General features: G+C 43.6%; 1 protein-coding gene across 2 annotated transcripts in view; it reads left to right on the forward strand.

Moving 5' to 3' along the window:
- Positions 1-12,140, forward strand: part of enox1 (ecto-NOX disulfide-thiol exchanger 1) — a 78,524-nt gene extending 66,384 nt beyond the window's left edge. For both annotated transcript variants that reach the window (XM_051402872.1, XM_051402873.1), the window contains 5 exons: positions 1,795-1,902; positions 4,485-4,541; positions 6,888-6,990; positions 9,889-9,974; positions 10,196-12,140. In XM_051402872.1, the coding sequence (XP_051258832.1) occupies positions 1,795-1,902; positions 4,485-4,541; positions 6,888-6,990; positions 9,889-9,974; positions 10,196-10,327 (486 nt within the window). In that variant the 3' untranslated portion in view covers positions 10,328-12,140. The remainder of the gene's footprint in view (positions 1-1,794; positions 1,903-4,484; positions 4,542-6,887; positions 6,991-9,888; positions 9,975-10,195) is intronic.
- Positions 12,141-15,440: the final 3,300 nt, after the last annotated feature.

Below are 15,440 nucleotides of genomic sequence, written 5' to 3' on the forward strand. Positions count from 1 at the left end.
CTATTGGCTACTGTACACACCAATCAATCAATATCAATCAATAAGTCCCTCCCTCACTCAGCTCCCTGTTTCACAGTGCACCCAAAGTGCCTCAGTGGAGCGGCTGCAGTGTGTTTATGAGAGAAGAGCTGACTTTACTTTAGTTTCCCCGAGCAAACAATTCCTCGCCGCTCTCCCATGATCCTTCACTCCACTGATTTCATAAACCAGCACAGAGAGCTTTGTTAGAGCGCCGAGCTCGTTTGCTGAGAGTTGATTTGACTCGACTTCCTGTCTTTATGCATCTAAAGTGACAGCGCTGATACAACGAGGCACCCGCCAACACACACACACACACACACACACACACACACACACACACACACACATACACACACACACACACACACACACACACACACACACACACACACACACACACACACACTTCACACATACACACACACACACACACACACACACACACACACACACACACACACACACACACACACACACACACACACACACACACACACACACACACACACACACACACACACACACACACACATTCACACATACACACACACACACACACACACACACACACACACATACACACACACACATACACACACACACATACACACACACACACCTACACACACACACACACATACACACACACATTCACACACACACACACACACACACGCACACACACACACACACACACACACACACACACTCACACACACACACACACACACGTAAATGTGTTGCTTACTTCAGACAGTGTGAGCGAACGTCACGCTACTGTCTCGTCTCGTTTGTCAGCTGCTGGTGTTTTTTGTTCCTCGGCGCCGACGAGCCGCAGCGACAAACAAAATAAGTGTTTTAGTGAAATAAATGTTTCCCTTAGATACTTTATTACACGTTTATGATGAAGTTATATTGTTAGGAAACAACAGCATCTGCACCAGCTCTTATTGTGAAATGAGAAAGTAGTGAGCGGGTAATAAAATGTGACATAAATGAGAGTCGTCATTATGAAATCTGTCATTCACTGAGTGCCTGAGGAATAAGATATGAGGCATCATCGACTTCTTGTCAGCGCGACCGAGTTAAATAACATTTGATCGCTTCCTGCTCGGTGCCCGAGGCGTTCGGGTCGGATCCCCGCAGGTTCAATACGATCACTGTTCTGTTCAGATGCAGCACAAATTACAGGAAACAAGAATAAAGCTCGTTTCCATCAACTCCTGTTTAATGGTTGATGGAGATAAACAGCAGGCGGAGCTAACTGACATTCCTAAGCCCCGCCCCCTTTCCCCTCTGTGCTCCAATCACAGTTGAGCAACAACAGTCAACTTCCTCCTTTCCTTTCCTAACATTCTGCTAACAATAGCTAACTTTAAGGTCCAGTGTGTAACGTTGAGTTGGATCTATTGTCAGTAATATATTATTCATAGGTATGTTTTCTTTAGTGTTTAATCAGCTGAAAATAAGAATTGTTACCTTATTTCTACAGTAGCCCAGAACGGACAAACCAAGCACTAACTAACTAACTAACTAACTAAGTTTCTCCGACGTACGTCACAGCCCGTTGTCATTCCCAGGTGGTCACACACTGGTCCTCTAAGCTCAAACGATTTCTGTTAGATTCCTGCATTAATGTGAGGGAGGTTACCGTCTGCTCATCGCTCCACACTTAGAATAAAGTTCAGCTCTTCACTGGAAGTAATAATCGTTTCCTTCATGTCATTAAAGCGTGATTGAATTCTGTCTTAAAGATGAATGTTTGTCTTCCAGCAACTGCTGAGCCTGCAGGAGAAGCTGACGAGTAAGGAGGCCGAGCTGGAGCAGGCGAAGGAGGAGCACCGCTACCTGGAGGGGGAGGTGCTCAGCCTCAGAGAAAAGGTGTGTCCTCCCAGCAACCATGACACCTCAGAAATGGGTCAGCAGGGGGCAGGAGATGCTTCCCTGGAAAGGTTTCCCTTCATTCTGATGACTTTAAACAATAAAAACAATAAAATATTAAGTATTCTGCCCAGAGGAAACAGACAAATTTCTGATCAATAAAAGCGTAAAGCCGCAGATATGGCGTCTGAAAAGCTTTTGAATTCATAAATCTGTTTCTAAACATCTTACTGGTACAATAAACAACCCCCCCACCCCCCAGGGTCGACCAACATGTGCTTCCACCTCTTGTGTTCACTCGTCCTCCTGTGGGGGTAAATCCATACATTTTTCATTTCTGCCTTTTATGGAAATTATATGGAAGTTGATACCAATTTTCCCCCAATCTGCTCCCATTGATCGCTGCAACGCCCGGCTCGTCTTTACACCACAAAACAAAACACGCAGGGTTTGAATAAAATATTAAGCTGGGTCGATATTTTGCTTTGAAATAATGCATCCATCAATACTCCTGCAGGAGGAGGAGGGCAGGAACGGGTTTTATCCACTGTTTAGTAGCCCCACCCACTTCCTCTGTTAATCCCAATATATTGATTCTTGTGAAATATATAATGAGGTTACACAGACAGTATGTTGAACTGCTGCTGAGGAACTCCATCAGTGGTCCCCCCATCAAAACTATATTCTGTTTATTATTACAGCTGGAATATCATTCATTTCTTTAAAAAGCCCTGTGAATATAAGTTATATTTGAGTGTAGGTGGGTTAGACGTTTAACATTCAACCTTTAATTAAACAGCAGCCAGTAAAGGTCATTAATTGTTCTAAGGGACATCCAGCGCTGCGTGTGGAGGATGAATCCCTGCAACAACTGTAGGTATTCGTTTTTGGTAAAGTAAGAAGCAGTCTGGTCTTTTCCCTGAGAGCGGGTAAACATTTGCCCCACATGCTGCCCCAGCCAGAGGTGACTGAAGGAGCCTCGTCGTTGCTTTGGATGCCGACAGGAAGCGCCCGGATAGCGAGCTCGCATTCGGTCACATGTGCCTGAAAGGGCTGAACCACCCAGACGGGAACAGCGAAGGTTCAGGAGGTCCTTAAATCTCCTTAAACCTGTTTCATGTTCATGTCGGCCCGAACCGTCCTCTGGCGGATTTTCATAGATGTTCCTCTGAAGCTACAGGAGGCAGAAATAAAGTTGTTGCTATGGAAACTGTAAACTGGCTGTGTTTAATGTTCAGACCACATTATTGTGCAAGTAGCTAAAAGTGTCGCTGCTTCTTGTTGTGAATCTTTGATTTAAACTCATCTTAAACAAAACAAGATCACCTCGACCCCCCCCCGAGAAACACTAAACTAGCCTGTTCTAAGCAGCTGTTCTAAGGTGAGAGAGCTCGCTGTCGTTAGTGATTTAACGAGGAGGTGATGTTTGTCATGGTAACTTGGTGTCGGGCTGATGTAGAGTTGTAGGAGCTGTCAGTCAGCTGGTGTTTGGTGGAGGAGGCAGATTGATGGCTTCAGGCTCTGGAGAGTGTTTGCCCGTATTTTGGCAGAATATCGGTATTTGGAAGAAACTCAGCGGAGAAATTGTGTTGCAGAAGCTTTTGATACTTTTGCAACTTTTATCCATCCTGTCACCAGTGGAATGAGTTGTTACTGACATCAGCTGAAAACTCCCTGAAGAAGCAAAGTACAACCTTTTACAGCCTTAGTGAAAGTCTGCAAAGGTTTTAAATGATTTCTTTATTCATTTTCCTCAGTTAACAAACATAATCAAGGGACAGAAAACTGAGACAGAAAAGTAATAAGAGCAACTAAAGTGAAATAAAATAGAAAATGTTTAGGAATAAGGAAACAAAAGCATAGAAAATTAAACTAAATTCAAAATGGTGGAACGGCTTCCTGTTGAGTTTGGGGTATGGGTCCAAGGTTTTTTTTGTACGTCTGGAAATGATCTACCTGTGTTCCAGTTTTCATGCGTATCGTGGCCTTGGGGCTGCTCTTTAAGGGGCGCCATGGGGCCACTCTGCCACGCCCATGTGCGAGAGCTGCAGAATACGTAAATTTAATCCACGACTGGCAGGTGGGCCGAGTTTTGGAGCATGTTGCAGCCGCCAAACTTGGAACAACTTTATCGCTCGTACAGAAATTGATTAATAATATAGAAAAAGAATCCGAGCAGTTTCAGGAGGGACCTCGCTACTCGGGCCCTTAATGTCTGAGCAAATGTATAAAACACTCTTAGTGAAGGTTCAGGAGATCAGCTGTATCCCTCAGTGTTTACACGCCCTCACACTGTCTGTAAGATTGTCATTTTCATTCATCATGCATGTGTTTGATGTCAGCGTTAATCATTTATCAGATCAGTGGTTCTCCGGCGTGCCGATGTAACGGACAAACACACTGTGCAGTGTTTTATTGACTTTCCTCTGCAGAAGATCTGTTTTTATTCTCCTCCAACGGAGACATCCATAAAACATCAGCAAAGGAAAACAACTCTCCTCTGCTGCAGAGGAAGTTTTGTTCTCACTCCGGGTTTCAGTGCCACTGATCAGATGTCCTGTTCTCTCTCTGTGTCTCTTCAGCTGCTGAGCAGTAATGTGGAGGCTGTGGAGGGAACCAATGGAGAGCTACATGAAAAGGTAAAAACTGTAGACAACTGGAACAGACCAGAGCTGGATTTTAAGTGTTTAAGAGCAGAGTCAGGTCAACTTTAAAGTCCAGATTAAATGAAAAAAAGATTTTTAACCCTTTAAGATCACATCCTCAGTTATATTGTTCCCCTATTTAACAACATGTGACAAAAACATTCACAAAAACTCAATTTCTTTGTATTTTTATATCAAAATCCAATCATTTTGTCTTCCTTTATACAAAATGTGACGCATGCTTACGCCAGCATGAACTAACTAGCTAACTGCTAATGTAGCTAGTAGCCTCCCAGTGAACACAACCTCTGAGACAGACAGTGGACAGTTGGATGACAGCGGTACCGAGGTGACTTATGGAGTTTACTGATGGACTAAAAGAATCTAACTGTTACCAACAGTAATGTTAGCTGCTGTTAGCTAGTTAGCTCGTGCTGCTAATGTTAGCTGACTGGAGCCAAAACCAGCAACAAAACCACCTCAGGCCTTTATTCCCTGCAGTCAAACTGTCCTCTGTCAGCATCAGATGCTGCATTCAGTCCCAGTCTGGACCTGCTGTTCACTGGGAGCTCCCAGTCCAACAGAGTCAGCTAATGGATCCACTACAGCTGCACATTCAGTGCTATTGGCTACCACGACCAAGTCCCTCCCTATCCTCCAGAAATATGTGGACGCAAACGGCTCTCTGGTGTCGCTTTTATGTGGACTTTAAGTGAAACTTTCTACTTCTGTAAAACAGTTTTAATAGTTATTGGTTCCATAGCTGAGTCCAGGTCCGTTCAATAAAGCTGTTTAGAACGGAAAAAGTTACTTTTCCTTTTTTTACACTTGATGCTTGAACACTCAAAAACTGATCTATCTTATCTTTCACACAGCTGAGTAGAAAAAGAGCTCAGAACAAGATGAGAAGGTTGTTTCTGAACTGGCCACGAACAACAGACATGGCGGGCAGATCACTCCTTGCATATTTGTAGCATATAAAATACATTTTTTAACAGACTCTAGAGCTCTGCAAATGGTATAAATAAAGTCCAACGCTGCCTCAGAGGTCAGAGTTCATGAATGTTGCAGTGACCAGAAACATTAGTGAGCGAGTGGAGAGCGTTCAGGCGTCCACTCGCTCTCGCAGCACTTTACTGCCTCTCAGAGAGCTTACGTACGTACATACATGTATCATGGAGGACAAACTTTTAACCCCGAACCTGCTGAACTGGAAGGTGACTGCAGTCAGAAGGACACGGGTTCATTAAACATGCTGCACTGAGCCGACCTGTGTTCACTGTAAACCCTGGAAACTATTCTGAGTGGAAAGCTATGATGCCTTTTATTAAATAATGATGTTTGCATGCGTATGTGTGCACAGGGTGTTTATTTAAGTGCTTGCTTGTGTTTCTCAGTATTCTTGGGTGAACAGGATGAACTGTGTGTTTCTATGAATCAGTGGTGGATCCAGTAAACAGTCTCAGTTTAATACTGATGCCTCTGTATGGGCTACAGAAACAACACCATCAGAGGAAAGATTTCTATATGGTTGTCTGGGTTGGATTAACCTTCAAATCAATTAAACAAGGCGGTAGAAACACTACCACCTTTGTCCACAGGGGCCGCCAAAATAAAAGTTCCTTGTAGGGGTTGAAATTGACTTGCCACTGCCACCAATGTCTCAGAGCAAAACAACAGGACAGAAACAAAATAAAACTTACTAAAACCATCTTTGTTCGTCTTTCCAACAATCACCAACTCTGGTTTGTTGGAAATAAATCCTTAATTCACCACAATGTAAGCTAACGTTGATGTCAACTCCATAGACAAAAATGGTAGTCTTACTTAGCATATGATTGTAACATCTTTCAAAGTGGACAGAAATAAAACCATCTCTGTTAGTCTTTCCAACAATCACAACTTAGTTAGATGCAATATTTGTGAAAAGGTCTACAGCGAAAACTAACATTAATCCTTGGAGACATCAATGTCCGTCCACTAACAGTAGTTGTTTGTTATTCAAAGTGAACAGAAACAGAATAAAACTCACCAAAACCATCTCTGTTAGTCTTTTCACAAAGTTCTGATACACAAATTTATATTCTCTGTTTTTTGTTAAATTTTGGTTTGTGTACCTCTTTCTGTACCAGAGACTGCTTTGTGTAAGACGTCACAGGCCAAAAGCTCACAGCCATACCTCAAAACTGTCAAGTACTCAAGTACAGTAGTTGAGATTTTGTGTGTTATTTTCCACTGTGTGTGTTTCTGAGTGTGTGTGGCTGCCTGTCAGACTCTGTTCTTCACATTTGGCTTCATGTTTTTGGCCTGTGTGTGTGTAATATTTGTGTGTTTTCACAGGGGATGAACGGGTGTGTACCTTCACTGTACCACAGCAGAGAGAGGAGGGGTGAGGTCATCATGAGAGGAGGGGTTGCATCAGAGAAAGAGGCTGTGCTGCTGGGTAAATATGAGCTGTTTTATTTAACAATAATTCATCTGCATCAGACTTTAAGTGAACTCTTTATCCTCCAATCACAGTCTGCAGGAGCTTTTACAGTCACTAGAAGCACATTCACGCTGTTTGTAAAAGCTTCTGTGTGCTACCTGGTTGTAGCTAGGCTAGTGGCTAATAACACTTTTATAGAAATGTCTGAAAAAAGTAGTTGACTACATGTCAACTATTGGACTTACAAGGTTTTTTTCTGCTTATGTAAGCAGTATTTTTTTGTTTTTTAGTACTTGTTTCTAAAAATAAAATTGAATGACCAAAAGATACACTGACTGAACGTGGTCCTGGTTTAAGTCCTGTGACGTGAATGACGTGTGAATTGTCCTTTAACTTCTAGTATCTTAACACCTCGTCAGCCATTGACTCTGACCAACACTCAAGTTTCTGATAAAGAGCTCCTCCATTGTTCTATTTAAAGAAGCTGCTGGTGTGTTCAGACCGTCCTCTGCTGTTTCCAGCTCAGGAATGATGTGAATGTAACGGATGTGAGCGGGAGGTGAACGTGTGATTCTTGCTCGGGGCTTTCTGTCTCGCAGGAACTCTCCAGACGGATTCTGCACTGAAATCTTTGACTGGAACTTAACTGACAGCGATTACACCAGATTTAATTTGCAGAGAGGCTGTGCAGGGCGCAGTGCGACTGTTTGTTAGCATAGCATTAAAGATGACTGAACAACCCCCCCCCCCATACATAAATGAACAACTTGACACTTTTCAGCTCATGTTCCCGTCACAAACACACTCAGTCTGGTGTCTGGGGGTTCAGAGGGCTTTCAACCAGGCTCACTGAAGCAGACTAAAACCTTCGACCACAGAGGAGACTGCAACACAAACTGCCTTAAAGCCTCTTTTTTCTCTTTGTCTTCTTCTGAGCTCACAAACACACAGCTCACTCTGTGCAGGGAGCCACACAGCAGCTGGACTGAATTCATTTCAGTTGCTTTTGTTTCTCTCCGTCGTATAATTCCCAGTTTACACAGCACGCATGCAGCAGCACATCCATCTGTATTATTCGTACTGAAGCTGCTGCTGCTGCTGCTTTGTCCGGAGCGGGAGGAGAGCGGGAGGAGCAGCAGCACATTTATCTCTCTTAGCGAAACCAGAGAAACTCCAAATATGAAGGAGAGCAGAGGCCCTGCTCTCCGTCTTCCTGCCTGTAATCTGCAGCCTGCGGGGCTGCTGCTGCTGCTGGGAGGCTCAAATGAGGCTGGTAGACATGAGATCAGAGTATGTTCACACACAGACGAGGATCATGTTGATAGAAATTGATGCATGTGCTCACTGCAATAAACAAGCCTGTGTTGCAATGAGTGCTTTGGTGTTTTCTACCATTTTGAAGCATTTTACGTATTATTTGTATGTATTAATCAGTGTGTGTGTGAGCAGACAGTGAACAGGTTGTAGTGTAGCTTTGTTCCTCTGCTGCCTGTGGACTGATCTCTATGTGTCTCTATGTAGGATGAGGGTCAAAGGTTGTGACCTTTATGCTCCCGAGTGCCAACAGTGGGCAACACTAGCTAACTGTAGCTAAGCTAAGCTGGTGTTGTCTGTCTGGCTGTGTCTTGGCGTTGCATTGTGGGTCTGGTGTTGCATTGTGGGTCTGGTGTTGCATTGTGGGTCTGGTGTCGGTTGCTTCGTGGTTTTGGCTGATGGCTGATTTGTAAACGGCGAGCTAGTTAGTAGCATGGAGCTAACGGTCCAAATAAAATATAAGAACATTGCAGATAGTAACGTTATTCTAAATATGATTGTCAGTTATTTTACAGCGTTCAGTCTAATGTTTGGATAATGCTTTAATATTATATATTATTTATTATATATTATATTTTGTAGTTATATAACCTATATTTATTAGCTTTTTTCTCTGGAAAGTAACCGTGGTAAAATCCTGATAATGCCCTTCGAGGTGTCCGTATCAGGTATAAATGGATGCTGGGTCCATTATAGTAGAAATATTATAGATTTAACTACATAACTCAACAACATATATAACACTGGTTCAGTGTTTATAGAGGTTTTAATGCAGGAATGTTACATTTTATAGCTTTTAAACACATTGAATACGTGATAGCAGACTGTGTATCCTTCAAAATAAAAGTCTTACATTCCATACAGTAGCTATAAATCTCCAGCCAGCAGGACGTTCTAGTTTATAAATACAGTGGAAGCTCCGGATCCCTTCAGTAGGTTTTTCTTGGTGGAAGCTGGAAATGAAACTTCCTGTATGGGAGCACACACACACAGCCTACAGTCCTCTGATGGCACTGTTCCATGTGAGCAGGCCTGGTGGAAGGAATTGAATTAGGCCTGTCTGTAATTGCCAGCGTTTCGCCACATAAATCAAGGAAATAAATATTGGCTGTGGCGGGTCCTCCAGGGGACGCCACTCTATTCCCGTACTCCCCTCCTCCTCTTCCCCCGTCCTCCCCCGTCCCCACTCCCTCTGCATGACTGCCTACCTTTGCAGGACCTCTCAGAAGTAATCAACTCAAGAGCGGTTTCTGCTCCGGCCAGCATCTTTTCTGGGTCCATTGTGCCGTTTGTTTACTGTGCAGCTCTTCATGAGGATGCAGATTGGCTGCTCAGCCGGAGCCTGAACCTTTAATATCCACTGTGTCAGCTCTCAGTGAGCTCGGTGTCCTCGCCAGGGAGCACTGAAGGGAGACACTGAGTGGACACTGCGAGGAATCAAACGCAGTCACATAATAAAAGCAATTGAACACAATAACAAGCAGCGTTGTTGTTGTTTATGAATGTTATTGTCTGTCTGTCTGTCTGTCTGTCTGTCTGTCGTCTGTCTGTCGTCTGTCTGTCGTCTGTCTGTCTGACCAGCCTTCTTCCTCTCTGCAGGAATCATATCGACCTTCCTCCACGTCCATCCGTTCGGAGCCAACCTCGAGTATCTGTGGTCGTACATTCAGAGACTGGACTCAAAGGTAACTGTCTGTCTGTCTGTCTGTCTGTCTGTCTGTCTGTCTCTCTGCCTGTCTGTGTGTCTGTCCTCTAAACTTACTGCGGCTCTAAAATATAACAGTGTACATGAATTACATTAAAATGTCTCTCTGTCTCTCTCTCTGTCTCTCTGCTGTCTCACTATCTCTCTCTGTCTCACTGCTGTCTCTGTCTGTCTGTCTGTCTGCCTGTCTGTCTGTCTCAGGTGTCTGCGGGGGAGCTGGAGCGCCTCATGGTCCGTCTACCCTCCATGTTCAGGCAGGAGCTGAGTGGCGTCGGCGCCACTCTGGAGAAACGTTGGAAGTTCTGTGGATTCGACAGCGTCGGGTCGGCGTGACGCAGAGCGCACACACACACTGAGAGGACACAGTGGACGCAGGACGCTGCGGACATTTAACCTGTGTGTGTGTGTGTGTGTGTGTGTGTGCAGACAGGGATGTTGACACTGGAATCTGTGGAGGATACAGATCTTCAGACCTCAGAGACACAGTCCACATCCCGGTGGACCCACAGTCTTCACTCTCCAAACTCGAGTCTCTACTTGGAACTGGATCGTGGTCCTGTGGTGTCTTTGGAGCTTGAAACACAAGAGAAGCAACCTGCAACAGGAAGATAGTCGGGCTGTCCCCCGATTAGAGATTGACTAGTCGTTTATGATATTGATTTAATTCTTTAAATATCTTTATTTTAACAGAAGTAATTAGTCTGATGTGTCAGTCCTGGTTGGAGCCGTTGTAAATCAACTGACCTCCGTCGGTGTTCGGCTATGTTTGGTCCCGGCCGTGATTCCTGGGAGGCCGCTGAGACCGGCTCCGTTGCCCGCTCACCTGACTCTGACTCTGGTGCTCATTCCAGCTTCTGCGCTAGTGGTGTAAACAAACCGTCCCCGGTACTACTTTGACCTCCCAGAGTCCAAGTACAGTCAGCTAACAGGACTGCTGACTAATAGCTACTTCGTGTGTTACAAGAGAAAAGGTTCATGTTGCAACAATCCTTTTGACACGGAGTTTAACGTTGTTTTTCTGCAACTATCTGACTGATGAAGGGAGGGACAGCCCTGGAAGAGAGAGCAAGTTATACCAAAGTTGATCCTTTACACGTTTGGTTATAAAGAAAAACTTCATGCCAGACCTTCATTTCATTTATCAACAAAATGGGACCACTGATTTCTCACTTTGTCCAGAAACTGGGTGAACTTACATCGTTGTGACGCTCCAGGGTTTATATGGAAATGTAGCTCAAAGAAACTCCCACTGGTAAAATATCACAAACTACAGGAGTTTACACACCAACTCTGATCGTTTGTACGTCTGTCATTACGCACAGAAACCAGGAGATTGTTTACGGTAGATTTTGTAAAAATCTTCGACTCATTTTGTGATTTTTTTTAGACTTTTCTTTGTTGTTATGAAATTGTGAGAGAAAGTGAAAATTGTGAAACAAATTGTAGATAATTCATTAAAAATCAGAGACAACTGGAATACGATATCTAGTAGTTTGGTGACGTATGCTGTGATTGGTGAAAGTTTCAGCGATTGGATAAAGTTTTAATGTCACATAGAAGTCACAGAGATTGGTGTGGTTGTACGGTCGATGACAGTTTCAGAGTTGGTGTGTGAACATGTGACCTTATTTATTTCTTAACACCAGACTGAAAATAACTCCAGTGTGAAAACTTCCTGCAGAGATCACGGACATAAAGTGGAGCGGTGAAATGTGTAAAAAGGACAATATGAATGAGGATGATGGAAATATGAGAGAGGATGGTGGTGTTTTATGGAGGATGATACGAGGAAGAGGAGTCAGCTCAATCATTCCACCTAATTTATTCCATTAGTGTGTGTGAGGACGCTGTGCAGCGAGGGCAGCAGACTGAAACATTACTGTGTATAAATGTGATGAAAAAGAAGAATTTAGTTTCCTTCTGAATGAGTGAGGATGAAGAAGAGAGGAGCGATGAAGACTCTGACGAGGAGGAGACGCCACAGATTTGTTGCTTTCTCATTCTTCTTTTGTTTCCAAAGACCACCGTGCTGTACGTCCGATTACAGATGATCATTCAGTGGTTTTTTTATTGCACTTCCATAAAGTTACCAGACTGTTTTGTTTTTCTTATTTAAATAAAGTTGTTGTCAGCAGAGATACTTTAACTCAGAGTGAACTGTTCTTGTTGGAGTTTTAATGTAGGTTATTATATCATGCTAACAGACTGAGGCTAAAGCCAACCGGTCCCCAGACGCTTGCATAAAGGGGTTATGACGATATGTGTCGCTGATACTTTAACCCAAGCTGTTTTTTTGATGACTGCTTTTACCTGAGTGCAGTTTTCTGTTGCTCTACCACCTCCGGTCGTGATTCCACCTTAACGCTGCTGAATCCAGTTCACAGGATGATGTAAACGGCTGCTCACCACCAGCTGGGAGCAGCTTCTGATGTAACACAGGCGTAACACACACATCTCGATAATGGACTAATCTGTGTGTGTGTGTGTGTGTGTGTGTGTGTGTGTGTGTGTGATATCTAAATCTAGGGCAGAGCTCCACTGTGTCACAATCTCTGGTAAACCTACCCACTGAATACATTTTTCTCTCTGACTGCTTACTAATTTCTTTCAGCGACAGTAAAATAATTCCACAGAGGAAACACTGACTCACTAAAGACCCAGAAGTGTTTTTTTGTTTGTATGCCGCTCTACTGTGACCCTGCTAGCGACCCTGCAGTCCCCTGTAGCGTGTTCACGCTGAATGTGAGGTTAATGGAAAGATACGATTAGGTTCGGGCGGATAAATTGAGGTCAAGGCGCATGTTTCACCTTGATCCGAAAATGTGTGCTTTTCCTGAGGCTTAACATGACATTTATGAAGAAGCAAGAGGAGAGAAAACTAGGTAGAAACACATAAACACAATGCAGCTAACACATGTACAGTCCATCTCGCCCATTGTACCAACAGCCTGCTGCTCTGAACGCCTGTTTTTTTTCCAGAAATACATATTCTCCCTGGAGTTCATTGCCCTTAAAGGACTAGTTTAAAACCATCTGAATACAGCTCAGCCTTCAAAGTGAAAGTAAGGTGGCCACAAAACTTGCGAAAAACACGAAAGGTGCTATCTAGAGCGAGGGTTTGTTTGTCCGTTCTGGGCTACTGTAGAAACACGGCGGACTCCATAGAAGGAGACTGTAGTTATGTTGGTTAAGATTCATAGAGTTGGTGAAACCAGATGAACAACAGGCCTTCAGAGAAATTGTGTTTTTGGAATAATGAGCTGTCGAATGAGCTTTCAGTCCATCGGGACATTTGTCGGACTGTTGGGGTTTCAGAATAAACTGACTGCACCAGATGTTTTGTTACTCTGAAGTCGTCAATGGAAACTGGAAAAAGGGCCGATGCTTTCCAGAGATACTTGGCAGGTGAGTGGATGAACCATTGGATGATGAACCATCAGCGTCTCTCATGGATGAACTTCCACCAATCAGATCAACGAACCGTATAACGAAGTCAGACTGAAGAGCGAAAACATCTTTACCATCGAGAAAAGCTTTACAAAGATCGATTCTTGTGTGATTCTGCAAGTGTAGAGAGATTTATTTATTGATCACGATCATTAGTTTAACAGCCGATGGCAAGAAAAAGCTTATTGATTGAGCCAAATGATCATAACTAATGACCCAAAAATCTCCAGAATAATCCACAGCACTCTTTTAAACAAGTGCACTGGAGAGTCTAGTGAGCGATCCTACCCAATTGTTTATCAGAAATAATGAAGTCAACTGTTATTTAATATACTATATATAACAATTTAATTAATCTGAAATGACATTAACTCATAATGAGGCGCCGTCTTTGTAATTATTCCTGCCATCATCTTTAAGACGTTGGCACATCAATTTAAAGACATTAACACAGCGAATTTCATCATTTCTTCAATTGAACCTTGTGACATCGATTAAAGCAGCTTCAGCTCCAACCACTGTTTGTTCGTTAACACATTCTGACTGCAGTAATGGAGATAATGTGTCATATTCATTATTAAATCAGGAACATTTTGTCCGAGTGCTGCTGTTCGTCCACAGGTTTAAGATTTCACATGGCTGCTCCCGTTTCCTCGGGGCCCGACGGGAAGAAAACCAATTTCACAATTTGGGGCAGTGCTCCTCTCCTGAGCAGGGAACGCGTATAATCACACACCGGCCTGTGCAGGGGAGGAAGGCTGGCTGCAGTATTTATGTCTCTGTTAGCTTTACTGAGTCAACAGCCGGCTCTTCTCTCTCTGCAGACCCTCAGTGTTCATGTCACGATTTGTACACAACAGCTGGCAGCAGCTCTGTTTCCCCACATTCACCAGCTCACACTGGGTGCTTTTGTTCGGATGTTGGTTTCAGTAGCAGCATCACACCCTTCTGGACAGGAAGTGAACGAGATGGTAGGAAATGCAGGTAGAACAAGCACCTTCTGTTACTCTAAAATCTGTATCATTTTTAATTTTTTACGTTTTTAAGTCCAATCACCGAACCCCTCAGCAAGCCCCCAGAAACTCTCCGCTCAGGTGGGTGCTGCCCCTCAGCAAGCTTCTGCAAAGTTGGCCTATCAACAGCAGCAGCTAGTTAGTGGTTAACCCACTAGCAACCCATTAACAACAAGTAGCTAAAGCTTTATTTCCACCAGGAAACTCCATAAATCACTGAAAGTAGAAGCTGAGCAGCCGGAGGACGTCAGAGGGAAGAGCAAAGAAAATTTTCACCATAAAATATGATCCATTTGCACTAAAATAAATTCAATAAAGGGATAACTTTGTTCGTTTGTACAGTAATCATTGAGGCCTGGTCCCCAGAAACTCTCCGCTCAGGTGGGTGCTGCCCCTCAGCAAGCTCCAGCAAAGTTAACCAATCAGAATAAAGTGGGCAGGAAGGAGCTTAAAGAGACAGCTCGTTTCATGGACAGTACATATAATGGACAGAGCATCCGGGTCTGTGAAGTGAAGCCGCATTCGTGTCTTGAAGATGCATTCGTTCTAATGGCTGCTAAGTAGAGATATTCGTCAGTGTAATATAATGGTCAAAGAGGTGGAGCGTGGGTGGAGCTGATAGCGACAGGAAGTTAAGAGATAAAACAGGAAATGGAACAAAAAGAAAAATTATGAGCGGCACTTTTTTGAATGAAACACCCAAAAACAGCAGCACAGGAAGTCTTATAGCAGCTTCACACACCTGGAAGAGGAACAATGGCTGATTTACACATATTTGAAATCGTTATTACAACAGTATTTCCTCCAGATGAAAGTCTAAACGTTGTACGGTGACGGTGTTACACAACAACAACCAACAGAAAGAGGACGGGATTAGTAAACCCTCTTTCTGCTTCTTTAAAGCTGACACACTTGTTCTTCGTCAGCTCCTCAGTGTTTCTGTCCTCTATCTGTTTCTCACACTCCCTCCTCTTCCATTTATCTCC

This window comes from Dicentrarchus labrax, unplaced genomic scaffold (genome assembly GCF_905237075.1).
Source record: "Dicentrarchus labrax unplaced genomic scaffold, dlabrax2021, whole genome shotgun sequence".
Classification (NCBI taxonomy): domain Eukaryota; kingdom Metazoa; phylum Chordata; class Actinopteri; family Moronidae; genus Dicentrarchus; species Dicentrarchus labrax.